Source organism: Scophthalmus maximus, chromosome 2 (assembly GCF_022379125.1).
Source record: "Scophthalmus maximus strain ysfricsl-2021 chromosome 2, ASM2237912v1, whole genome shotgun sequence".
NCBI lineage: Eukaryota > Metazoa > Chordata > Actinopteri > Pleuronectiformes > Scophthalmidae > Scophthalmus > Scophthalmus maximus.
In genome coordinates this window covers 29,970,931-29,997,605 of record NC_061516.1, presented here as the reverse complement: position 1 = coordinate 29,997,605, position 26,675 = coordinate 29,970,931, and the positions used below count along the sequence as shown (strand labels likewise).

The window sequence follows — 26,675 nt, the reverse complement described above, 5'->3', positions numbered from 1 at the left end:
CTTTTAACCATGATGTCCCACAACCTGAGCAATGACCCAATGACCCATGTGGTATAAATGTCCCACAACCTGAGCAATGACCCAATGACCCATATGGTCATTCAGGCTTGAGAACTTGTTGCTGACCTTCTGGCTGCAGGATGATTCATAATATTATGGTACTTTTATAAGATCCAAACTGAGGCAATTCGGTCTGTTAGCATTCAGGCCAAGGTCAGAAATGGGACAATGCAGACTTAATGACAATGGTGCTAACGTATAAGTGTATGCTCATTGAAGACAGCAGCTGTGCTCTCTCAGACAGTGCACACCTCACTGAGTTTTCCAATAGCAAATTTTCAGCCTGAGGTTTGATTAAACTGATGTTTGACCCCAAACACACTGAACTTTCTATTGGCATCTTTCCAATAGAAATGTGCCATGGACAGGGCAGTGTCTCTTCTACTGAAGACAAGAACGGAAGTGTTTCTGAATTCTGTGCAACTCTGCTGTACAATGCCACTGGGACATATCTCAGGCCCTGAGTTACAAAATTATTATAGAGTTAGTCTCCTCTCTATGTAGTCCGGAGCATCCCAGATGGCTGCTTTGTATGATTTTGTGCCACCCTCCAACTGTTTAATACCACTTTTAAAATGGCCCTCTGGAGACTTTGGTGTGAAACTGGTGAAAGTGTGCTCGTAGTCCACAGTGAGTCTAAATACTGTCCACAACAAACTGAATGAATTTCAAAAATATTCATAGCATACTGCTTCATTAGTATGCAAAATCAAAAGACTTTACTATCATGGGAACACGATTTATTAAATGAATCCTACTAACAAAGCACTCAATTAAACAAATAACAACTGGACTGGAGATACTATTGGATGCCGTGATGCTTCTGCTCAAGATTCTCCTTGCCTGCTGATTTATGTATTTGTTAAAACGCCTGGTGTCTCCGTTAAAATATATGGGTAATAAGTTAGGACCCAAACTGAATCAATCTGGTCTCGACGCCCTGAGGCAGAGGATCTGTAAAATATATTAGCATTCCTCTTATATTGGGACCCAAACTGAGTGAATGTGTTCTCAGACACCGCAGGGCCCAGACTGATTAAAACGTATTAGTCCTTTTTTGCATGGCGCCGGGATAAACAGGCCCTGAATCCCTTTAAAATGTCTGCTCGTAGTTCCCGTCTGCCCGACCTCAGCCCTACCTACAGCTCTCTATGCCAACAGTGGAAAATGGCGTCTTGTTGATGTGTGCATTAGCTCGACATTGTGGAAACACATTCACTTTTGGTGAAAGCTCCAGATCATCCTCATTACCATTCCCTCCCCTCTTCCCTGTCTCTACCTGCTAGTGTGTGTGCTGATATTGTTAGCATTCACATCTCTCATCTTCCCTCCGTCCATTCCCATCATTCCTTTCCACCCACCTCAGTCAGTGTCCCTTCACTCCATGTTGTTTCTCTGTGTAAGCCATCAAGACACTACACTACACGAGTGACAATTTTTGTTCGCTCCATCAAGTCTCGCCCTTAACTCGACATGAAATGACTATAATCTTAGGTAAAGCTTATAATCAACGCAAAGAGAAGCTTAGGCCTAAAGGCTATGGCTTTCCAGAAAGCATCAATCTCTGCTTATTCTCAGGTCTCTTCTCTCTACACTGTATCATCCTGATACCTCTCCCACCATCCTCTCCAAGTTCTCTCTGTTGTCCTTGTTTTCCGCTTCCCACCACTTTCACTCCACTCTCTTTCCCCTCCTCCAATTTCCCCAAATAGTTTCTCCGTTGCTCTCCGAGGTGTTTTTTGTTTGATACCCCAGTCTTTCACCTTCTCTGCTCATAACTGAGGTGATGGTAGTTGTTCTGTATTCGTTAGTGCTCATCCTGCACTTCATCTGCTAATTCTCTAACTCGAGCAACGGCTTCTATTTTGTAGCTGGAGAGTATTTGACAATCCTTGTAAGTTTGATTCGTGTCTGCCCTTGCTGCCACTTCTCTGTGCCTTTCACAGTTTCATCCTCGTGTCCTTTTCCCTTTCCCCAAAGGTGTCTTTGTGACATTTGGATAAACTTTTCACTGCCCTTTTTTCCCCGTTGTGCTTCTATTCTCTATTTGTGCCTAAAATACCTTCTTAGCCTTTTATGGCTCGTCTGCCTCTCTCTTCTTCCTCCTTCCTTCTTCAGTCTTCTCTCATTCATAAGGGCTTTCTTGTTGCAGACATCCAAACAAGCTTTAAACCCTTTTGCTCAACCCAGTGACTCACTTAACTGATTCATTGAATTCCTCCCTGGGATTTTTATCTATTCATTTTGGCGTTATCTTCATTTGAATTCTGCTTCTCCCTTCCGTTTCACTGGCATGGTGACGCCTTTTCTTTAATTACTACTGAAGATAATCAGCAGTAATGACAATCTAGCAATTTGGACACAGCTTCTTTGGCCCTTTATAACTTGACTGCCTACAGTTCCAGAGTGGTATTTCTATTCAGCGGTAGCACAAAATGATGGTTCACTTTTGTCAACATGAAAATATAAATCTCTCTAACAGTGTGACAATGCTTCTTGTTTTCAGCTGGCGTCCTACTAGAGCATGTTTCTGCATCAAACAGTTAATCCATTCTTAATATTTACTTTATGTGTCTCATATTATATGAGACATCACTGTCCACCTTGTCCCAGATTGACCGTGAACTGTCTGCTCAGGAAAAACAGGTTATGACTCAATCATTACCGCACGAAGACCACCATAATTAAGTCTTTAAAAATAGCCCACACTATTCTAGCGGCTCAGTTGCGGTATCTACAGTGACTAGGAGTTAACAGTACATGGATTTAGCTTCAAAACCTTAAATTGAGCACTTGATGTTTACTTGCACTTTGGCAGCTTGTTTCCCCCTTTCAATCCGCTATGCTTCATTTCCCCTCTTAATATAAGAGAAAACAGTAAGTGAGAAAAACAAAGTTAACTGGAGGGATAGAACCCAGAAATACATTTTAAAAATTGGCATTGCTGTTTGATTCTAGCTTTCTAATCTCTGAGGTTTGGTTGCTGCTTTTATCTTGTTTATATCATTGCAATTGGAATACATTTGCATTTTGGGCTGTTGGCCAGAAAAACCATGCAATTTGAATAAGTCAGTGTGGAAAAAAATATTTTTTCCCAATTTTCTTATATTTTATAGACTAAATAAAGACAAATTAAGTAATTATTAAATTGGTGAAATTTATAATAAAGGTAATCATCATTTTCTACCCTATCTTTAAACCCTCTTTCATCCCCATGTCCTCAGATCAACTCAAACTTTCCTAACTTGCCACTCCAAGAAATGTGCCACCACGCTGTCCACCTTTCAATGACCCTCTGACACTTGCCTCAACTTTCTGTCACACCTTCTCAGTCCAACCATTTTTCAATATCATCCCTTCATTCCTCAGAGTCAATCCTGACTGCGTCTTAACCTCCTGTCGCTGCGTCCAATATGAAAACAATTTCATTAATCCTCAAGCTTCACTCAACCCTCCATAATATGTTCAGAAACTTCTAATTGAAAAGTAATTTCTGCCAGGATTACATCACAAGTATGACATCCTCTAACTGAACGGACAGCACAGGAAATGGGTCAGTTGAATAGTTTTTTGCAAACAGCACAGGATGTTAACAACGCAGACTGACACCTTCCTATGTTTCTGCCTTGTTTAGGGGACTAAAACACTTTCATATTATAGGGGAGATATTGTGGTTTTGGTCCCATCTCATGCCTCTAGTTCATATCGTTTATCAACCTTATTCAAGTGCTTTAAATTGTCTAAACACAATCATAAAAACAATAATCATCCTATAGTTGCCTGGAACAGACACTCTTGAGAAAACTAATGAAATACACTAACTTAATGTTTGCAGATACATTCAATATAAATGTTTCCTTGTTATGTTAATGAAAAAGTAATTTGGGCAACACGACATTCGCAACATTTATTTGCACATGCAAATTAGCCAGACATGCTCTTGATTCTCAGGAGATTAAGGCCCCGTCCACACCACAAGATATTTTCGAAAACGACCCCCCCCCCCCCAATTGTCCTCAGCAGGGGCGCCTGAAACTTCTCCGCAATGATGGATTCATTGGAAAGACGCACCTAGCAACAGAAACACTGTAGTACCTGTCCCCGGCCTATATGCGGCGCTGTTTTCTGCTACAGAACTCCACCAAAAAAGAAGAAGAAGAGGCGGAGCATACGAATACTCGTAGAAGAAGAAGCCCAACAACAACAACAGTACAAAGATGGCGAGTGAGAAGGGAAAAGTACGTACTCCTTTTTAGCTCATGGTAGTGACCGAGCAATAGTATATTTTTTCCCTAGCGACCCAAGAAGTGTCAGCATCTGAGGCAGCACCGTCAAAAGCCTCTAGTCCGCCATTGTTGTTGTTGGAGATGCCGCGGGCGAGGGGTGAGGCGAGGGGCGAGGGGCGAGGGGCGAGGTGGGGCGATGACATCATCGTATGCGTATCTGGCGTTCACACGAACTCAAAAATACACAAACGCAGGGGGGGAGATTAATCTTCTCCACCCTGGGACCATGGAGAAGAAAGAGTGCGTTTTCAGGCAGCGAAAACTCCGGGTGCGTCTGGACGGGAGGCGCATACGTGCAAGACTTCCGCGTATTTACAACAAACTCGCATTTGTGTGGACAGGGCCTAACTTGTGTCTTCCTACCTCCATCCCTCTCTTCTTCTCAAACACTCACCCCGACACCTCCTCCAGTTGTCTCTCCCTTTCTACTTTCTGGTCAAGCAGACCGTTTGGGACTTGTCGCTAATTAACACCATCAATGACGCCTGGTTGTCACAGGGACTGGCTGTAACTGCAGGCGGCACAATGGTAAAAAAAAATAGAATGCGTCATGAATGCCAACGTGCAGACCCGTGTCCCATGCACAAAAGCACGGGGGTGAGGAGACATGCACATGCAGACAAGCACATGGTTGTGGAAATTGCACAGACACACACACACAAATACTTGGCTGCAGAATTAAGATTCACAAAGTCACACACGCACACCAGTGCGATATTCACACACACACACACAGGCTTTGAGTGTCACAGCATTGGCTTTTCATGTCTGGGGATACAGGATGATTAATCACACTCTGTACAGATGGCCACACTGGGGGGAGAAAGGGAGAAGAGCAGAGCTGTCCTGTGTCCCTCAGCATCCATCCGACATTTTCTCTCTCGCTCTCTCACCTTCTATCAATGCTCTCTCTCTCCCTCCTGGTCTCTGTTGACCCTCACACTCTCTCTCTCTGTAGTATGAACGATTTATGAGTGGCCCACTGTCGTGGGTGACTGGAATGAATGACGTTCCATCCGTCTACTCTAAACGTCTTTCATGAAATGCTTAAACAAACCCATACACAGGCAATCATGCTCTCTCCAATTGGATCTAAATGTCTCAAGCACACATAACTCTCACATGCACAAATCATTAAACACGCATCCACACAGATCAGCCACAACAATAAAACGGGTAACTGGTTTTTAATGTTTGGCAGATCAGTGACTACCTGTTCCCTGTTTTAAGAGGAAGTCATTTCCACCATCTGTAAAGAGATTTAAAACGTATTTTGCACTTTTAATTATTCTCCACGACTTCATGGCTTGCCCAAGTCAAAAACACCACCGGCCGCAACATTAAAACCACTTACTGTTTTAATGCTGGCTGAACGGTGTGTAATTTATTAACTGAGTCACTCCTGTCTGCACAATGTCATTTTGACATTAATTCAGACACTGTACAAACGTAACATCCAATTGGAAAGAAGGCTCCTTAAGTTAAACCTTAGACTAAGTGGTTCAATACATCGAGATTCACTGGGCTAAAACAGAAAGGGCAAATGCTGGGAAAAGCCAAACTTCTAGTGAACTGGACAATGGCTGGGGATTTGTCTTAGCCTTGTGAGAGCAAGAAAATCTTTTCTCCACAGTCCTATAGCCTCACCACCCAACCTGGCTTACACCAGACACCGTCTCTCACAGCAAACAGAGACATCCAGAGGAATTCACTTTGGATTTAGGCTTACACGCCACCGAGTGAACTCAGCTGTGTTGAGATTTTGCTTTATTGTAAAAATGAAAAGGTCAAAAAAACATTTCGTATTGAAGTGTAATGCCACTGCTGAGGTCCTCTCCCCTGCTGAGCCGGTTCCACAGATGGTGGGAGAGGAGCAGGGAGGAGGACATATGATACAGAGAGTAAGCTTGTTAGCGCAGCGGTGGCTGGATGACGGACTGCGCCCTTAAAATAAAATGTATATATTGGGGTGAAAGCGTTCTATAATTCATGATATATACATACATATATACACACACACATTTTATATTGACACTTGTCCATTACATGTAGTCTGAGGTGTGCTGAGTGACAGAATAATTATCGACCTTCTCATAACCAAATACTGAAGTATGTGGCATTTATCAAATCATTTATTTATCCATTTAAATCTGTAGACATTACATACACGTTTATGAGAGTGGAAATAAATAAGAGCTACTAACAAGGATTAATGTTGCGTATATTGTGCTGAAAACATCGTGACCATTTAGTCATTTTCTTGTCTCAACAGTTGATAATCCACCACGTTAAGATATTGTCAGTTTAGTGACTTCATCACAGACCACACTACATCCAGATGTCACATTCAGCCAAGCTTATTGTGGCCGGCCCGTGATGCTCGGCTGCACAGCCAGTGGCTTCACCATGAGCTAACGACAGAACTCCCGACACTTTCCCAGCTTTTCACCTACACACCCACCTTACTGTTCTATTAACCTTCAAGAAGAAGAAAAATTACTTCAGCTTTTTGGGAATCTAGGGATTTGTTTTTTGAAAATACTGAAACGGCTCGAAAAGCTTGTTTTGGCAGGAGTAAGGTCCTGAGGTTCTAGAATTTATTCAGCTCCATACATGACCTCAGGAACTGTCACATTTTAGCAGAAAAACACCAAAACTGGAGTACGGCATGTCAGCAAATTGAGTGGAAAGACATTTTTGAGTGCAACCTTATAGCAACCTGTGAGTCTGAAGCAATTATATTATACAATCAGAGCTGGGAGAAAAAAGAATGGGAACTAATGCTAATTTCTATTCAATATGCTGTTTTGTGTTATTCCATTCACAGATTGTCAGGTGAACATTAATAAATAAGAAGATCACTTGGTTTGCAGCTATGAGAATTGGAACATATTTTGAATTTAATAAAGGAAACCATAATAAATAGATAATAAATTACGTTTGGGCTGGTTATTTGTATTATTGTATTTGGAGAGAGACCCCATATTTCTGAAGTCAACCAACAGACAGAGGAGCCACAACTGATTTCTGGATTACTCCAGTCAGATGTCAGCAGGTAAATATTTTACCCAACATTTTAAATGCCTGGAGACCTGCGGAATGAGACTTAATTTGACGTGTGATACAGGTAGATACAGCATATTAACGAAAAAGAAGGGACACCGCTGCATCACTGAGGGCAGTGAATAAAATGAGGAACTCTGGCAACAGACGAAACGACAGTCTATTCAATTACAGGTCACATTGACACAGTTGGTTTCACATACAGCGTATGGACTAAATGAGAGCTTTATTCAAAATCCAATTTTTGCTCAATTGCTAATGTTCTTCTAATTTTATTTTAATTGCCCTTATCATCCCAGTGAACCCACTGAAAAATCAATTCAACCAGTTCGACCAGCTCTAATCCACAGCCAGAGGAGTGACAGTATTTCCTGCACGTTGCAGTGATCACGTCTGACTCATTTAGCTGGTCACTGGTGAAGTCTATGGATCAGATCAATGGAAAATTAATTAGTTTTGGTGGTTTTCACCAGTCCCCCCCCCCCCCCCCCCATTTACTCTTGTATCTATTATTTTACCCATTCTTCATTTCCGTGTCTCCTCCCTTTGCCCTTCTCACGCGGTTCCTGTAATATATGAGGGCAGTGTGCTTTTTATTATACTCCATATATACTCCTGATAATTGGAGTGGGTTGCCAGTCCAGATTTATCCACCATAAAGTCCTTGATCCCAAATTATCCTTTAGCAGTCAAAAAATCCTTGTGGGTTTTTTGTTGTTGTTTGTTAAGCATATTGAAAGAGTGGTGTTCTCTCGATTCCTTTGCTTTTATCTCTTTTGGACTATGACTCTTTTGGATAACATATGGCATCGATCCTTTGATCAAGCCTCCACTGACCTTCAAACTCTCAATCCATCATCTGAACCTTCATCTGACGTCTCTGGCGACTGTTTTTATGCTCAAAATCCTAAACACAAAAGGACATATGGTGGTTGAGTCTTTACCATCAAGGCCACTAAACTAATTGACTGCACGGTGAAAACTAACCATGGGAAATCAGCTCTCAGAGATGCAGCCTTCACAGTCTTCGCACCATATAGTGGAAAAACAAACAAGGAAACTCTTAAATCAATGCTCCGTGACATCCTACTCTTCTGTATATTATTGAGTTACTGTATTTTCTATAAGTTTTTAAATCCTTTTGAAATTTCATGTTGGCTTTGGAACTTTGAATTGCCTTGTGGTTGAAAAGTGCTGAATGAACTAACTTGCCTTTTTGATGAAGCTAAGCTTCTGTTATTATTTCACTTTTTATCCAGTGTTGCCTCAACTTTTAGAGTTCTTCGAGTTATCTTTTCAAGGTTTCATGTCAGTTATTTTCATGTTTATAGTAGCATTTTGCATCTCTGTTTACGAGAGGTGCTACACAAATAAACTTATTATGTATCTATTTTAACAATATATTGTGCTATTACTTAAAATATAAATTCACTAAAAAAATTCTTTATTCTTTTAAAAACTGGTTACCTTAATTGAGAGATACAAACTAATACAAGGTGGGTTTGAAAATCTACTCAATGTTTTACATGTATTTCAATCCTATTTCTGTTCTCTTTTGTATCTTTTTCTTCCATCTCTGCAGGCCATGGGTGCCCCCCCCCCCCTTTTCTTTGCCCCTTTTATACTGTTACTTCATTAAGTGGTTCACAAAGCCTCAGTGGTCTCCAGGTTCCTCTTAACTTGACCTGTCAGCAACACGCTCCTCCACTTTTTACTGCATATTCTTCCCATCACCACCCTGGAGTCCGTTTGCATTCCTTTCAAGGTGGTTAAAGTCAGTTTTCAGAGTAACACCTTGTCCCTTGTTCACCTTTCCCAACTGCAGGCTGCCTGCTCCTCGCTGCAGCACAAACTCACTTCCCTAACCTCCCATCATCCCCCCCCATTTATCCCTCACTCTCTGTCACTTTTCTGTTTGTTCTCTCTCCTGCGGGTGCTGAATAGTAAACACTCCATATCCCAAGGTGATTTCAAGAGCCTCTTTTTGATGTAAGACAACTGTCACACACAAATGCGCAGACACACCTATAGTTACGTGACCGGAAACCCTACAGCCGGCGGTATATTGGAAAAGAAGAATTTACTTGCATTGGGAACACACACGCATATAACAACTTAAATTCATAAACAGTACATGTTGACAGGTCTGAAGTGCTCATTTTAAATGGACACTCATTATTAGGATAACACTTTAAACTCCCCACAGTGGTGGTCTCTCCTCTCAATCTCTCTCCATCTATTGATCACCCTCTTTTCTTGTGCCATTTCTCCCCAGGACACGCTCTCTCTCTCTCTCTCTCCCTCTTTCATCACCCCCTCATTCAGTCTCTCCCTCTTTCCATGTCTGTCTGTCCATTCCTTTCTTCTCTGCATTCACTCTTCAGAGGGCTCTTCATTTCACCGGAACAACGGATGAGAGGCTAGGGCCATCTGCAAGAGCTGATAAAAACCACCCTCACACTCGCACGCACACACACACACACACGCACACACACACACACGCACACACACACACACGCAGATGTAGAAACAAGGACACGAACGAATACAGAGATACAGATGCATCACTAAACCTGTACAGGCGCACAACGCTCAAGAACACAACAGTCTGCAGACGCACTGCAAAACTGAGTGTAAACACAGCATTAGACAGAAAAAGAAAAAAAAAAAAAAGCAAGTAGTTGTGTAGGACACGTGCTGAAACCTCTAAGACAAATTCTGCATGTCAAGATGGAACGGAAAAAAAGAAGGAGAAGTCAGATGAAAGGAGATGCAAAAAAAGGAAAACAATCAACTAGAGCAGGAATAAAGATGAGCAGGAAAGAATTGGGGTAACGTGGGGGAAAGGAGGGCGTCTGTGAAGATGTGTGAGAGATGGAAAGTGGTGAGGAAGATTGGGTGATGAAGATGTAGAAGGGAGCAGAGGCGGGATGAAAACGATGGATGGACACAAACAGCCTGGAGGAGAGATTATGCAAGGGAAGAGATGGCGTGAGGGGTAAGTTGAGTTAGTCAGCATGTTGGATGGGTGTTGTTGTAGAGCTTTAGTGGAAAATACTGAATTCTTTGAAAACCAATAGGAATCCTGAGAGAACAGGGGCTTCCACATGAGGAAAACGCACACATAGGCTGATTTGCATTCAAAGTGCAGTTAAGTGCTTTGGTGTCTGTGGGACCACACAATGGTCAACATTGCTCATTAGCAGTACACACTGTATTTACATTTCCATGCACCCATCTAACATTAATAATATATTCTATCCCCATAACTAAGCCAAATGATTAATGGAGAATGACATGTTCTATTCAAGACTAATTTCTGTGTAACTAACAGGCCCAACCTGAGGACACGAGGTAAAACTAGTCAAACACAATTAATTAACTAGAATTTTCCTATTCCGTCACCACACAGACCACCGGCTGCTGTGCAAGCCGGTGCACCGACAGACACCAGCTCTGCATTACAATACGCCGGCTCGTTTCAACGTTTGAGAGCCTTTCACAATGGCTGCCGCTGATAATAATCCAGGGGGCCTTTTTCCGTGTTCTGCTTTTCTATTAACATGCAGAGAGAGTGGCCATGCTCTCAGAGGAAACGTGCGGTTGCTGTCACTAACACCAATTAAAATTTGCGATTTGCCTAAGAAAATGAGGTCAGATTCGATGTTGTGATTAGAATTTTTTTCTCTCTGCCACAACTGAGGGTCACAGAATCCAAAATCATCCTCAAGAGAAATTACTTTAGATGAACTAACTTGGTTGCTTTTGATGGTACAAAGTACTGCCGTGCCAGATTTAACAGACTGTGCTATATATGGATTTTATGGAATTAGTATCCCATAGTATTTCAAATCTTTAATTTTGCATAGTATCATTCATAAATGTTAGACCTTGTTTATCAGCGTGCTGACTTTTTATTTATGCTTATTAAAATCTCACATATTCACCAGAATACCTCGCTCAAGAGGATTCTGGATGGTATTTACAACTCTGCTGTTTTCACAGCATTTGAATCAAGTTACGAAACATGTCATTGTGTTTGCTGCATTGTATCTAATCCAATAGCTTTGCTCGATATGGGTAATTATTATTATTATTATAAATTATTATTATAATTATTACTACTGTACTTTTTAAACAAGCGTAGGTACCATTTCTCATTTCATGCCTTTTAGTTTTAACATTTTAGTTTTTCTCAATCTGATTTTATCTCCGCATCACATATGCCTCTCTCTCGCTCCCTCTGCCTTTTACACAGTGCATCTTATGCAGGACTATGATCATAAACAAAACGCTGTAAAACAATGACTACAATTTTTTAAATCTTAAATGTAATCCTATTAAACTCAATTAGCCTCCAATGATTTTCTGCAAGTCAATTGTGCAATTATTAAATCAGAACCTAGCAATATAAAATAAAGAAAAGAACTTTGTTAGTATTAATGGGCTAAAAGAAAATCTGTGTTTCTGAAAACTGAAAGATCAAGTTCTATTGAAGGATGCTTTTATCTTATTTTATCTCTATATCTAAGCAGTTATTCATGATCTCAATGGTTTTCTTTTTTTAAATACAGCTTTAATGTATTATAATACACACACAATCAAAACAAACTAAACAGTTTAGGAGAAAAGTATTCTCATAAGATGGCTGCATGTCCAGTTTAAGAACACCCAGGTTGACACCAGTTACTTCCTCCCTCCAGTCAACTGCTTCATAACGTGCCAATTGAATAAAACACAGATAACAAATACACACATCTGAGGTTTGTTCCCAAGCCAGGCACTGCCATTTTGCACACTATGCTGAATAAAGTGCTGAGCTGCAAAAAAGCCAAGCCTTCACTAATGTACAAGGGACCTGATTAAAACTGACATGCACACGGCGCAGACATGGGAACTCACTAATTCTGTGCTGAATATTATTAACGCATGAACACATACAGGCATGTACTCCTCCACACACACACACACACACACACACACACACACACACACACACACACACACACACACACACACACACACACACACACACACACACACACACACACACACACACACACACACACACACACACACACACACACACACACAAATGATAGGTTTGGTAAAAAAACGACTGAAAATAAAGAGACCTTGGATAACACACACATGAACCCTGGAGGTATGAGGACAAGGAGGACAGAGAGAAATATTATACAAGAGGAGGAAGGAAAAAGAGGGACGAAATGACAGAGCAGTATGAAATGTAGAGAATGACAAATAGGGCAGTGTAAGCAAAAGAGAAGAGGTATATTGTGAAAAGGCGAAACAGGGGACCAGGTGTATATAGAGAGATGGAGGGAGAGAACGGAGGAATCTGATTTAGAAAATAAACGAGTTCGGGAAAGAGAGCATGATGGAGGAACGGGGGACAAATAAGGAGAACATTTCCATAGAGAGTAATGGAAGGGGCGAGGAATGGAGGGAACGGATGCAAGAAGGGTAAGCAATCGTGGATGTACAAATAAATAGAAAGGGGGTGGGGGTTTAGAAAGAAAGAAAAAAGAGCAGAATGTGAAGGGAAACCTGTAAAAACAAATAAGCAATAAGCGAGCTGCAAACAAAGAGAAAGTTAGAAATCAGGGAGGACAGAGACACGAGATGATGTGAAAATAGGGTGAAAGAAAACATGGAGAGAAATATGAAGCTGCAGAAACAAATCAACCCACAGGGCAGAGGGAGGGACACACAGAGAAAGGTGCACGAGGGAAAGACAGCGAGAGAAATAGTGTATAATAACTATGAAGAAGGCTAGCGCAGAGGAAAATATGATCTGGAAGAGGGGAGAGGGGGAAGATAGTGACAGAACAGCGAGAGTAGAGGAGGAATGATGAATGAGAAGAGTTGGGAGGAAGGGAGGAGAGAGCAGAGCGGCCTGAAAGACAACATCAATGACAGGAACAGGAGACGGGGATGAGCCATGTCCACGTAGCGGGGGGACACAGTTATAGACGGACGTGTGTGTGTGCAAACACACTACGACATGCATGTACTGTACACTTATCCTCCCACACACCAGGCCCACACACATAAACAACAGGAGCAAAGTGATAGCAGGAAGTGAGGAGGCCAGATGGAAATTGCTTTGGAGAAAAAGGTGAGCACGGCAATAAGGAAAAAAAGATATGGGGCAGACCGAGAGGCACTAGAGAAGGAAATAGGACACCCCTTACTGTACATGGAGTTATGCTGAGAGATAAAATATAGGCAGAGATGCGGTCTGTGTTCCTTGGGAGATGTATAACAAAAACAACATATTGTTTTCTTTACGGCTGTGAACGGGGCATTTTGTGGCCCTTCCTGAATGTACTACCACACAGAAAGGGACAGTGCGGACATGCGAGGAACACTACTGTTGTTAAAGCAAAAGGAAGTGGTGGCGAGATAAATTGGAGATTATTGTAAGGGTAATATAAGTTGAAAAAGACAGAGGTCAAAAGAGTCAGCGCAGGTAATGTGAACTGAGTGAAGAGGACTTTTCAGGTTAGAAATTTAAGATGCTTATTAAGTAAATAAGCCTAAAGCCTGGGTTCAATTTGGGTCTTTATGAAAAATGGAGGTGGACGTATGGAAATGGAAAAGGAAAAAGAGCTGCAGAATTGACCTTCAAGCTGTTATTTGAAAGCTTTGAATAAATAATTTATGCAGCTACCCATTGAACTGTTACCAGCACTAAATCCAGCACTTTGTTCAGTTGCACTTTCACAACTTCTCAGTGGCCTCTCAACTGGTCCATCTCCTGGATAATATGTAAAACTAATGGAAATATTGATAAAAAAGGAGGTACCAACTATATCTTTTCTATTACACTGGGTCAAATTCATGCCGTTACATGGAACCAACTAAAATATGCTATGTGCTTGTCTAACATTATCTAATTCATAATTCAATAATCATTTCTAAGTAGATTCTTTTGTAATGTAATTTACTAAAGGTGATGATGTCTGCATCACACTTGTTCTTTGACGAGCAACAATTCCCATTATAGTGAATGTTTAAGCTCTATAACGCTCTCCGCCCAACACAATATTGAACAGCAAGTCAGTGACATCATGAATTCAAAGATGTCACAATCGCCTTCTGTTGGCTCTTCTTTCATTACGCCCTAACATTTATCTTACCCTTTCATAATGCCAATAGTTAAAAAGCTCCTTGGGGTTAAGGTGCACATTTTGAGTTATATGACGATCATATTGTCTTTTTGGTGGAGATCAGTCTCAATTAAATCAGTTCTTTTTCAGTTTATTTCTTCACAACTGCAACAGACCAGTTTTCCCACAGGAATTATTCAACTCGTGTCTCATAATAACCAAAAATGAAATAGGTAATAAACACTATTCCTCACTGGAAGGAGTTCTGTGTCACTGTGTGTGAATGAAGACCCAGTAACAGCAATGATCCTAAAAATCTATGTCATTGATCTCCGGTAATAGTTGTGATTTCTTCCACAACACATGGAACCAAGGCGCAGTTAAACTGAAAATTGGAAGTGTTAGAAAATTTCAGGGTGTGCACTCTTGCATGTTTCACATTTTTCAATAATCTTTGGTCTTTGATTGACAATGCAGCCCTTTAGAGTCTCCAGGGTGAGCTGCAGCAACAGGAAGAAAGACTATTGTCAACACAATGACATGTGCAAAATCAACTATAAGATATTAGTGATGATTTCTGTGCAGGTTGTACATTATTATTAATGACTAATATTTTTTATATTTTGGTGGTGAGGTATCTCTCTGATGGCATAGGCATCAGATACGGGGGGGGGGGGTAAAAGAAGTCAGACAGTAATTGGACATACCTCAAAATACATGAGCAGCTAATTGAGTAGGTGCACTAATGGGGAAAAAAGGGAGAAATGTCACTCCATAAAATACTGGGCGAATTATGAGCTCATAATTACCATGGCAATGAGTGGCAGAGACAGAGTAAGGGTTGGGGTATGAGTGGGGCAATGTATTGCACTCAGAAATAAAAAAGAGGATGGTTGCACACAGAGATCCATGGAGAACACAGAATGGTTCTGTTCTCTGTCACACAACAGCACCCGCTCTGTTGAAGAGCACACACACTGCATGATGAAGTCGGCTCACGTCGGAGGCTCTCCACGCATGACCTTCTAAAGGTCAAAGGTGGTTTCTTGGGAAATTATACCCTGTGCGACTTTGTGTGTCTGCACCTGTGGTGCTGGTGCTTTGCCCTCCTATAGTTGCGTGTTCCCGGTGTTCTAACACCTGGCCAGGGGTCTTGGATGTAACCAGAGTTAACAAGGCGGCATGTGAGCAGTGTGTGTCCCTCAGGCTCTCTACATTCCTGGTTTCTGTGCATTTGGTTCAGACCAAGAATATAAAATGACATATATATGATGTTTCACTGACAAAGTCTGATGAGAAAGCCAGAGCAGTACACATCTCTTTTTTTTTTAACTGCTTCTCACTTCCTGATGTATGTGGGAAAGTTCCCTGCACTCACGTGGTGACACAAGCACGTGTTATCATAACAGAGGTAAGAAATCTAGTCTTGTTTGGATTTTTACATCGAAATGAAAATGTAACGAGCACAAAACAAACCAAGGTCTATTCACCACTAATTGCATAGGTGACTGACAGCATTGTTAATGGAAATTTAGAAAATTATAGATAATAATGGCGACAAATCATGGTGCCGTCAATAGGAACCAACATGGGGTGCAGGATGTTTATGGAGTGCAAATGAAGGTGTTTACGATGGTGTGTGAAGCAAGACTGACAAACTTCCTCTAATTAGGACTCGACCTATTTTCAAACTCAATATATTCTTTGGAGGATGGCACACACACAGAAACAGACAAACGTGCATACCCATATACACACAGGCAGCCATTGTAAAACGTATTAGTAACACATTGAGTGACACATGCAAATGTGTTTTAATAAAAGAAACAAACAGGTGAAAGACGCATGGTGGGCTGCCACGGAGGAAACGGAAAGACAGATGTGCTGTGCTTGTAGACAGATTCAGGAGAAGAAAAGACAACAGATTTATGAGATGAATTATGGAATGACAGATCTTTGTCTGATATTCAAATGTGCATTGATAAGGAAATAAAAAGGAAGATGAGATGAAGTGAGGCCTTGTGGCTCCTTGCAGGCAACTAATGTTGGCAGGCCGTTTCCATACCTCTGACTTACATGTCCACTGAAAAGCACATGGTATGGGTAAGAAAGGAAAAAGACACGGTAAAGTGAGGAAGAGGAAAAGGAAGAAGTTAGATGAGGTGCTTAGTAATGGGAGGAGGTGGATAAGAGGAGCAACAGGATTTGGAACTTGTTCCTTTTTGGAGAGAGGCGGTGGGAAAAGTAGCAAAAACTGTTGAATGGTGGACAGGGTTTAGGATGAGGATTGGAGGAATATGTGCAGATAAGGAGAAAAAAAAGAGAAATTGGACAACTTTGGTAGAGAACAAGGGTGAAAATATAGGGAGGTTTGTTAAGGTGGAAAGATAACGAGGAAAACGAAGGGGAAGGAGAAAAAATGGTCGTGGACAGGATGGAGTGATTCAATACAGATAAAGGGAAAGATCTGTGATGAAAGATTGATGACAGATCAGCAGATGGATAGAGACGGAGGGGCGTTTGCTGCTGCGCGCACGCGCACACGCACACACACACACACACACACACACACACACACACACACACACCTATATGTACTGAAATATCAGCCCCTTCTGTCTTTCCCTGCAGTGTACAACAAAGCCACACTGCCCAGTCTCTACTTTAATGGAGTAACATGATTTTGAGCTTCAGTAGATCATCTTCATCATCCACTTATCACCGGATGGGAATTAAAGACTTTTTCTCCAGTGCAGTTCGGTATCAGCTTCACATCTCACAGGGCTAAACTGATCACAGAGCTTACTCGTCAAAAGGTTGGCGGATGCATTGAATGTGACGAGCGCCTGCTGCAGAAAAAACAGATTAAAATACAAAATGTCAAGGTGCTGCATTAATACTCTCCCTCTCTCCTTCCCTCCCTGCTCGCTTGATCCCAAACCATGCAGTCAATCCCTCCCTGTCATTCTGTCAACAGGGCTGCCGCTACCCTGATGCTATGACATCCATCATTCCTCATCCTCGTTACCAATTGCTCCTTCCATCTCTCATTCCTGGCCTGACACCTTAGTCCCATCTTATAGATGTATGCATCTCTTTTCTGTCTGTCTTCTTCTAAACAAAAACTATTTTCACTCTATGGTATGTTCCGACACATGCTTAGGCCTTAACATCAGTATCATCATCATCGTCAGTGTTTTGCTCCAAGAGCAGCAGCGAAGCTCCTTCACACACTGCTGCCAATTAAAAACTGCCCTTCTTTCCTAGTCCTTGGTATTGCATGAAGCTAAATTTATATGCAGCTGAACTTTAATTAAAATGTTAAAATTAAAATGCATGTACATTTTTCATCAAACTTAAATTTTTAAACATATTTCCAGAGCAAATCCCTTAAAAAAACTATAGGAAATATATATAATTGTTAATCATTATAATAAACCAATATTTAACTTTCTGTTGTGAAAATATAATTGATCTGGTTGGTCCACTTTACGGAAGAAGAGCGAAAAGCAGGACAATTTTCTCGGTCTCCTGCCGTCCATCTTTCACTGCCTCGCTCAGCTGCTGACCTTGTCTCTGCCCTTCAGTAATCATTTATTCATGTGTCCCTCAAACATGCTATTCCTCCATCCTTGCTTTTCTGTGTTGACTGTGTTTTGGTCATTTATAATGCATGGTGATTTCAGTGGGGGAGGAGTCTCCCTGTGTTGACCTGTTTCAGAGCTCAGCTGCATGGTTAAATGGTGTAAGGAGGCAGAGGAGAGGATGGAGGCGGAGAGAGGAGAGATGAGGTGGAAGGGGACGGTGTTGATAAGGGATTAGGAAGATGAGAATTTGGGAAATATTTACATTATTTTAGGACAAGTGGTAACGGAGAGTGATGCAGGGAAACTCGAAGAGAGAGGGATCGGGTGGACACAAGGCAGAGAGTCCTTGAAGTGAAAAGGTCAGAGGATCTTCTACGGCGGCTCTTCCCAGACCGTTTGTCGAGAAAAGCACCACACAGTTCAAGCTGCAATTTTCAAAGTGAGAAGTAATGCAGGCTGGACGTGAGAAAACCACATAATGGGGATGTTATTCAAATAGCTTCCAAGTATTGGACTGCATACCCAAATCAAGTGAGCCTGAAATGTGTACTGCAGATTTAAATACAGCTCAGATAAACTGAGCTGTTAGATACGTGCTTCATCTGAATGTGGCGATATATCCAGGATTAAAAAAAGGACTTTTTGTGTGATCATTGAGCTATTCGAATTGTTAAACTGAAACAACTGGCCCTGGGAGATAAATTAATGGAGTCAAATTCAAGTGAAATAATTCTGTGTGCACAATGCAACCATTCGTTTCTCCGCCTTGCTCTGAACCAAGAGACAGATGATTTGTTTGATTGGAAAGCCACCGGTGCAAGCCGAATTCAATCACATCCAGTGACTTAAAAATCACTGTGTAAGTCACCCGATAGCAGTGGCAGAATTTTATTCACGGCATCCATGACAAGCAGGAAGGAGGAGGGACACGAAGAGAAATTCGGGGGGTGTCTAGAAATATATAGTTTTAAAAATTGCAATAACTTTGGCATTCAGAAAATATAGCACTTATGGTCTTCCCCTGTGTGCTGCTGAACTGGAGGTTCCTGACAGAATGCTGAAGGAAACTGTGCATGTCACACTATATTACTTTTTACTTTTGGTTGCACTGCTCAAGAAATCCACATTCATCTGCCTCAAGCAGATTCCTCTCACGTTTAGCAGAGTTTAGGCTACAAACCAAACAAAACCCAGAAGTGGTCATTGGGCCCGCAAAGCTTTTTAAGCACTCTGCCCTGCGGAGGTCAAACACGCCATTATCTCTTGACATTACCTTTAACACATGGCTTGATGTGTTTGTATTCTGTTAAATAGTCATTTTACTCTCATTAAACATCTTGTTTTAATTCTAATCAGCCATTTTTATTGATTCAAACTGGCTTTCATTACCATTTAATTATTTGTAAAGCACTTTGTGACACTGTTAAGGCCTATAAAAGCTCACAGAGAATCAGCAAAAACAAACTCATTAAAGAAAGAGAGAGGATAGGGAAAATGGGAGGGGAAGGAAAAACAGAGCAATAAAAGAGGGGTGGATGGGTGAACAGTGTAGGCTGACGGGCAAAAAGGACCTGACAGAAAAAAGCATCCAAGGATCAAACCTCCTCAGCTAGACGGAGATCTGCAGGGACACAATGAGCAATGGCATGTATGGTGCGTAAATACGAAGGATATGTGCCTGTGGATGGACACAGAGCGCTCATATCGTGACCTTCGTGTCTTCTCGTGTGTGAACGCTGTCAAAGAGAATCACTGGTCCTCTCACAGAAAAGGCACATGGACACATTCTCATCACACAAGGAAGAAATAGTGAGGATGCACACAGAGATTTATTAAACAAATACAACTGAATGCATAGAGAGACAAAGATGAACACGTGGAGGAAACCCATGCGCACAGGGAAATCATGCCATCCCACTCACAGACCTCATACGGCAATGTACGCATATAATTGCAGCACTGGAAGCTGCTATATGGATCAAGGTGACAGACCTATAATTCAAATGCTGGTTGATCTCTGCAGCTGTGCAGCTGTGACTGTGCGCACACACACTCGCGTACATACACACCTGACATACTTGAAAAATAATTAAATGTGTGCTAGCAACATGGCAGATGAGGAGCTTGTACAACGTCAGTAGTAGTCAGGCAGTGGTTTGGGTACGCGCGGTCAGATATTTCTCAAAGCAAAGTTATCTGTAGACTTTGCTGGCCAATAGTCTGCACTGCTGAGATTCATACAACAAATCTCTTCAACCACCTTTAAGGAGGAATCCCAAGGGACCTCCCGAGTGTTTCACTCAGGGTGGTAAAACCTCACGTCTGCATCTCATGATGTCGCGAAAGAAAACTGTTATTGTTGACCGATGCCAGAGAGCAGTAAGAAATATGGTTAAAGCAGCAAACGATGGAAAGAGGTGACGGAGGCGCTTACATTCCATCTGGATAAGGATATGTAGCCATTCAAAGCTGTAGACAACCTGGGATTTACAGCACAATGACTATTGCTCTGTGCACTTTGATACGCCTGTGTCCCTTATGCACTTTTGCATATTAAATGGTCCAACGGCTGGTTCACAATATTCTCAAAAGTTAATTTTCCTTATTGTGAAGGAAGAACTCAATTCAGATTGTGTATAGTGATTATATAGTAAAAAGAAAGTGATGTGATTTTTTTGGGGACGATTGACACTTGCTTAGTGGAAGGTGTGTTTTTAGTGCTCTTGCCTTCAGCTATGCACATTCATATTCTCGTTACATCTTTAATGATTCATATAAAGCAGAGACTTTCAATGCCAAGTGGGATGAGCCACATGTTGGGCAGGACATTGAATAAAAATGGCTCTATAAGTGTATCAAGGCATGACACTATGAGTTGATCAAAAATAACTTCAAAACCACTTTGAAGTGTGTAATGATTTTAAAACGGATCCTACCTCAATCCGGCCGGTGTCTGGCTGGAACCCTCTGGCCGGGTCTTCTGTCGTCACTCTGCACTGGATGGCGCATCCGTTCACCCTGATCTTGTCCTGCTTGAGGCCCAGTTCTGGCAGGCTGCGGCCCTCACACACTCGCAGCTGGGCGTGCACCAGGTCCACACTGTTGGAGAGTGGGAGTGAGGCGATGAGGTGAATAAAGTGATTGAAGCCACCAACATGATGTGAAACGCTCTTAATTTCCCCTGATGTCACTGTGGAGAACAGTTTCCCATTATACGCCAACGCTTTAAAGGCATTTATCCGATATTTACATCCAAAGTTATACTTGGAGTCGGATCAGGATAGGGAGGTTTCCTCTTTGGGCAAAGTAATTAGAATGCATGACAAGTAAACAGCTCATGGTGAATACTCAGCTAGCAAAAACAAGGAAAAGTAAAGTAAGAAACTTTACTCAAGTAGGAAAAAAGAAAGAAAGAACTACATAAAGAAAAGTAAGTTATAATTTGAAGTTGTGGAAACAATGGCTCCTGGGAATTAAGCAGGATATGGAACTCATAAAGTTAGTATAGCATTTGTTTGATTTGAGTTTACGAGGTATTCAGCAGTGTGCTAAGAATCACAAAGAGCCAAGTCAGAGGACATGTACAGCACAAGCAGTCTGAGTCATCTAGACCAGTGTTTGTTTCACCTTGTTTTGAACAGATACATGGATAGATAGAGTTCTTGGTATCAAAGAGGTCCAGTTTACAGAATGTGTTTCAAGGATTTTCGTGACCAATTCATTGCTTGAAAATAAGTCAGTACAAAGCAGATATGACTCATAACAAATAAGTTTTCCCTTCTGAATAACCTCTAGAGTATCTCTAGTACCTCTAGAGTATCTCTTACTCTAACTCTTATTCAGATTAAAGCAGTAAACCTCTGCCCATGTGTCATTTCATTTTGGTATACTGACAACCATGACCATGTCAAAGTCGATTATAAATAATTGTTAGGTTGTAGCAATGCAGCAAACAGTTATCTCAAAAACCTGGCCTGTAAAAACATTTACAAAACTGACATGTAAGAAAACTACGGATATTTGTTTAGTATAAATTCCAAAATATCAAAAGACAATGTCAACGGTCAATTTGCATGTACGGTACATTTTATTCACACATACTAATGCATGTCTAAATATATGCATTTTTACCAAAGAAAAAATGTATGCATGCGCGCACACACAGAAGAACATTATGCTAATTTTTATTCCATAATTATCTCTTATTAGAAAGAATTTTAATCTGAGAGGGACAGGGACGTTATTTTCTTCCATATCCATGACTTAAAACTCTTACCATAAATTTGGGCTCATCTATATGCATTTATTTAAATGTAAAGCTCAAACGAGACTTTCCGGGTTAAGCTCCATGACCTTGCACAGTCTATTACGCAGTCAAAATGTATTGCAAGTATTTTGTCTTCATTGTTTTCTTGACACAATTTAAATGCAGCAGTTGACGGGCACAGTAGGCGAGGTATATATAATTCTCAAATGGCTGTGTCCCTGCATCGCCAAACATAACCACTCAGATAACTGGGTAGCCCCTCCGCCTTGAAGAGGGAATGAAACACAGAAGGCGCACACATTAGCAAGCAAGCCAAGATTCTGGACATCGTCTTGGCTTTCGTCTTTCTAATGTCTCAATTAGCTGGTATCCGCATTCTGGCCAAACAGAAGGACAATTATGCATCAGCCTGGTGTGCAATGCGTCGGTGGAAGAAGCACAGACACTAACCTCATGTTTTTGTCATAGTTTCATGAATATTATTTTTTTTAGGACAAGACTAAATGATACCATTTGAGTCATGCCACCAAACAGTGGTAATAGAGATTATTCTCAGTTTACAAATACTAAAGAATGCTAAAGCTGACATATGGTAAAATGGTGATTAATTGACTCATAAACCCAGCCTCTTGCCCATCTGCATATTCATGAAAAGTGACACCAACCAAACCAAAGACAAATATCAAAATTCTAAATCACCAACATATAATGACATATTAGTGTGTTCTGATGGCTGCATACTTACAGACACAGAAGTCCTTAAATAGCATGCAGACAAACACATTTCAGCAACAACTGAGTCAGAGCAAAACATTTGGCATCCATGCATTGGCTCTTTTTATTACGTACATTTCAAGTTTTTTTTTCCCCCTCACATAATTCTTGTACTTGAAAACATAAGGCAACACTGATTGAATGAGGACCCTGGAGGGTTTATGAAATTTAGTGTATACTAATTTGATTCTGACAAATTAAAGAGCCTGCAGCAACATCTGTCCCTCAGTGCGGCCAGTTACAGAATAAAAGTCTCTTGTATCATTAGCAAGTTCCACAATGAGGCCCAACTCCACACAAAGAGGATGAGGGCGATGTGCCCTCAGCGAAGGAAGAGTTGAAAAATGCACTACATTTAATGGACTCTCTCATTCTCAAAAAGTGTAGCAGCAATGAATATTGATGGTTGTTAGCAAAGCTCTGGCTGTGTTAGAGAACAGAGGATTAAACAAAGACAGCGAGGAGGGCAAACCTGAAACACCATCACCGGGCATGAGAATTTGATACGGAGACAAAATGACAGCACAATCTGATTGTTACTTTATCCATTTTCCTTTACATGCTCTGGCAGCACAGAGACATTTACATGTCATGTCAAAGCAGATGGTGCCCGCTCTCAACATTTTATTAAATACTCAGTTATAACAGAAAACTATGAAAGTCAAAGTGTAACTCTGTGTATCTGAAGCAGGATACACAGAGGAGAATTGATGTCTTATGTATGCCTCTATTGTTATTTATGTTCATAAATGAATTTGTGAGGACACTTGTCCAGAGATTAAGAAGATAAACAAACTATGTCCCTCTAGTATTTGTCATTATACTGTGTGATGTATACATATATTACAGCCTGCCAAATTGTTCCAATAAAAGGTATGTTAAGGGTATATTTCATTTTGTCATAATTGAAAGATCTAAAAATGTGTTCTAGGCACAAAATGTGACAAATATAATTCAACACCATCAAACTGGATTATGACAAAGCGCACACTCCATTTCAGAGTTTGCTACTAAATAATGGAGATTTAATAATTTTCTGTGTTTATCCATGAACATAGGCTAATATTAAATAAAGTTGTTCCACTTGCTGACTCCCCCCCAACTCACTGCATATTGTACATATACCCTGCCATGTAAGTACCCACCAAGCACAGAGCACACGAGGCACCTTAATTAAATTTTGCCTAGAGCCCCACGAGGCAAGAAGTACTGAGCCGTAATATTACCTGGCCCAAGGTTTGCCGTGTGTCAATTAGTTTGTGTAAAATTGTATCAAATTTATTTAGGAATATGCAGCATGTAAGCACAATATAAACTGAAATAACACGGTCTTGAAACTAGATTAGCACTCTAAACACCTCTACTGGGCCTTGAGATTTCATTAGGTAATAGTGCAGCACCTGCCTCAAGGCCCTTGTCATTAGAGCTGATATTTGGGTTTAGTAGTGTATACGCACCAAATTTAGCAAATAATCACATTACAACCAGCCAAATGGAACCCAGTGGAAAAGCTGCCTCCTTTTTTCGGGAGCCCAACTGGAAACACACTTTTTCGTGAGTCTTTGCTTTGTCTCTGCATGTTTCACTTCCCCTTCTCAACCATGACACATCTACAGTATATATCCGTATCCTTCCTTAACTATTATGTTTTATTTTCTTTAAAGAACAACCCAATAATGTCACATACAAATATGTGCATTCTTTGCCTTCAACATTTCCAATGTCTCCTCATAGGACTTTTTTTCCCCCTCACAGCAGGGTTCTGATGTGTCAAAAGGGTGGAAATATTCTTTATCTCTGACAATGTTAAAGAATACATAAATCTTTTAAGATGTCAGGACCAATATTGCATGTCTATTTTCCTGTCTGGCATCTCTGACTGTTTGCCAGTTGTGTCTTTGCCTTGCTTAGAGCTTCTGAATAGCTGCCAGGTTTATATTTGATCGCTGGTAATCTAAAGGAAAAACTGGAAACCCCCACAAGTGTCTTAAAAACTTGTCTATTCGCTGAATCTGTTCTCTGAAATGTTGTCAGTACCTTACCGCAGAGCCAAGTACCTTATGTTGCATTTGGTCATCCCGTCTCAGCAACAACTTGCTCAGGGCTTCTGGTATGTTTTAAATATTTTAAATTCGTTCACCAACCTGATACGATACACACATTTTACACTGCAGAACCAAATGAAGGCCCAAATGATTTACTGTCCAGCACTGGCCACGTTCCCTACAGTACATTTTTTAGCCAGATTTGATAGCATCTGTCCCTTTCTGACAAGCACATTCTGTATATGGATACTGTATATCAGCATGCACACTGGATATGGCTGAAACTACTACAGTCTAAAGTATACTGCACATCCATACCCCTCGGCACCCCACCCTAAATTTCATCTAATATGGCTAAACACACATTTTATTGTTTTAAAATGACTTGGCCTTATGTTTTGGAGAAAGGCCATAGTAGAAAGATTCAGCACTAAAGCTCCACTTAGCGACACCAAATCGTCTCTGGTGGTCTCGGCAGAAGTCTAAACTTCAAGTGAACTTAGAAGGTCTCCCTCCAAGCTTCAAAGATGAGTGGAACTCTTTAATCTGAAGTCTAGGTCAAAGCCGTGAACATCCTGTTTATCGTCGGATGCAAATCTTTTATCTGAGCTGAGGCACATCTTAACACACTCAAACCTGCCAGAGCATTTTGTTGCAGCACATTATGACATCGGCACTAACTGGGTCAACTTTAACATCTTATTATCCACATGTCATGTTATATAATCTGAAATATTACCATCAAAAAGACAATGAAGCCTGTTCTATTTATATCCAGCACTGTTAATGTGAGTGAGATTGGCTGTGTTAAATCATATGACAATTGTGGTTGATTTAGTCTAATCTGGGATCAGGGTCCTGTGGTTATAAGGAAGCCAGACCATGTTGCATCTGGAGACCCTATACCTTTTCTAACAGGCCACACATGAAATGTTTTTTTTTCCTTTACAGGTATCCTGACTTTATGATGCATCTCTTTCTTTTACAAATGCCAAAAGGAAAAATCACTTTGTTTTTACAGCAGTAGTTTACAGACATTTTAAAAATTACAACATGCCTTCATAGGGATTTTTTCAGCCCATGGTCTTATTCCAAGTCTATTTACAGTTTTGTACCTGGAAAACCAGCGTCCAACCATGTTGTATTTTTTTTAACATGGTGATTAAAATTCACTGCATGTTTTCTTTTATTCTGATGTTTGACAATTTAAAAAATGAAGTGAATATAAATGTCACCAAAGTACTTTACATATGAACTGATCGCACAATTAACAGCAGTTTAACTTCAGTTTGTTCAGCGTTTCTAAGCTGTTTGTCCCTCTTGTCCAAACCACTAAAACAAAGGGAGTACAGTAATTAACCTATGACTAAAGGACAGATATGAATTTCAAAGTATTAATGGTCAGTCCCCTTTAAGGGAGGATCGTCATAGGTTTACTACAGGTCATCTCCAGAGTCAAG

General features: G+C 40.9%; 1 protein-coding gene across 2 annotated transcripts in view; it reads right to left on the bottom strand.

The window, feature by feature from the left end:
* Positions 1-26,675, bottom strand: part of pcxb (pyruvate carboxylase b) — a 249,637-nt gene that overhangs the window by 149,487 nt on the left and 73,475 nt on the right. For both annotated transcript variants that reach the window (XM_035624173.2, XM_035624172.2), the window contains exon 11: positions 21,066-21,228. In XM_035624173.2, the coding sequence (XP_035480066.2) occupies positions 21,066-21,228 (163 nt within the window). The remainder of the gene's footprint in view (positions 1-21,065; positions 21,229-26,675) is intronic.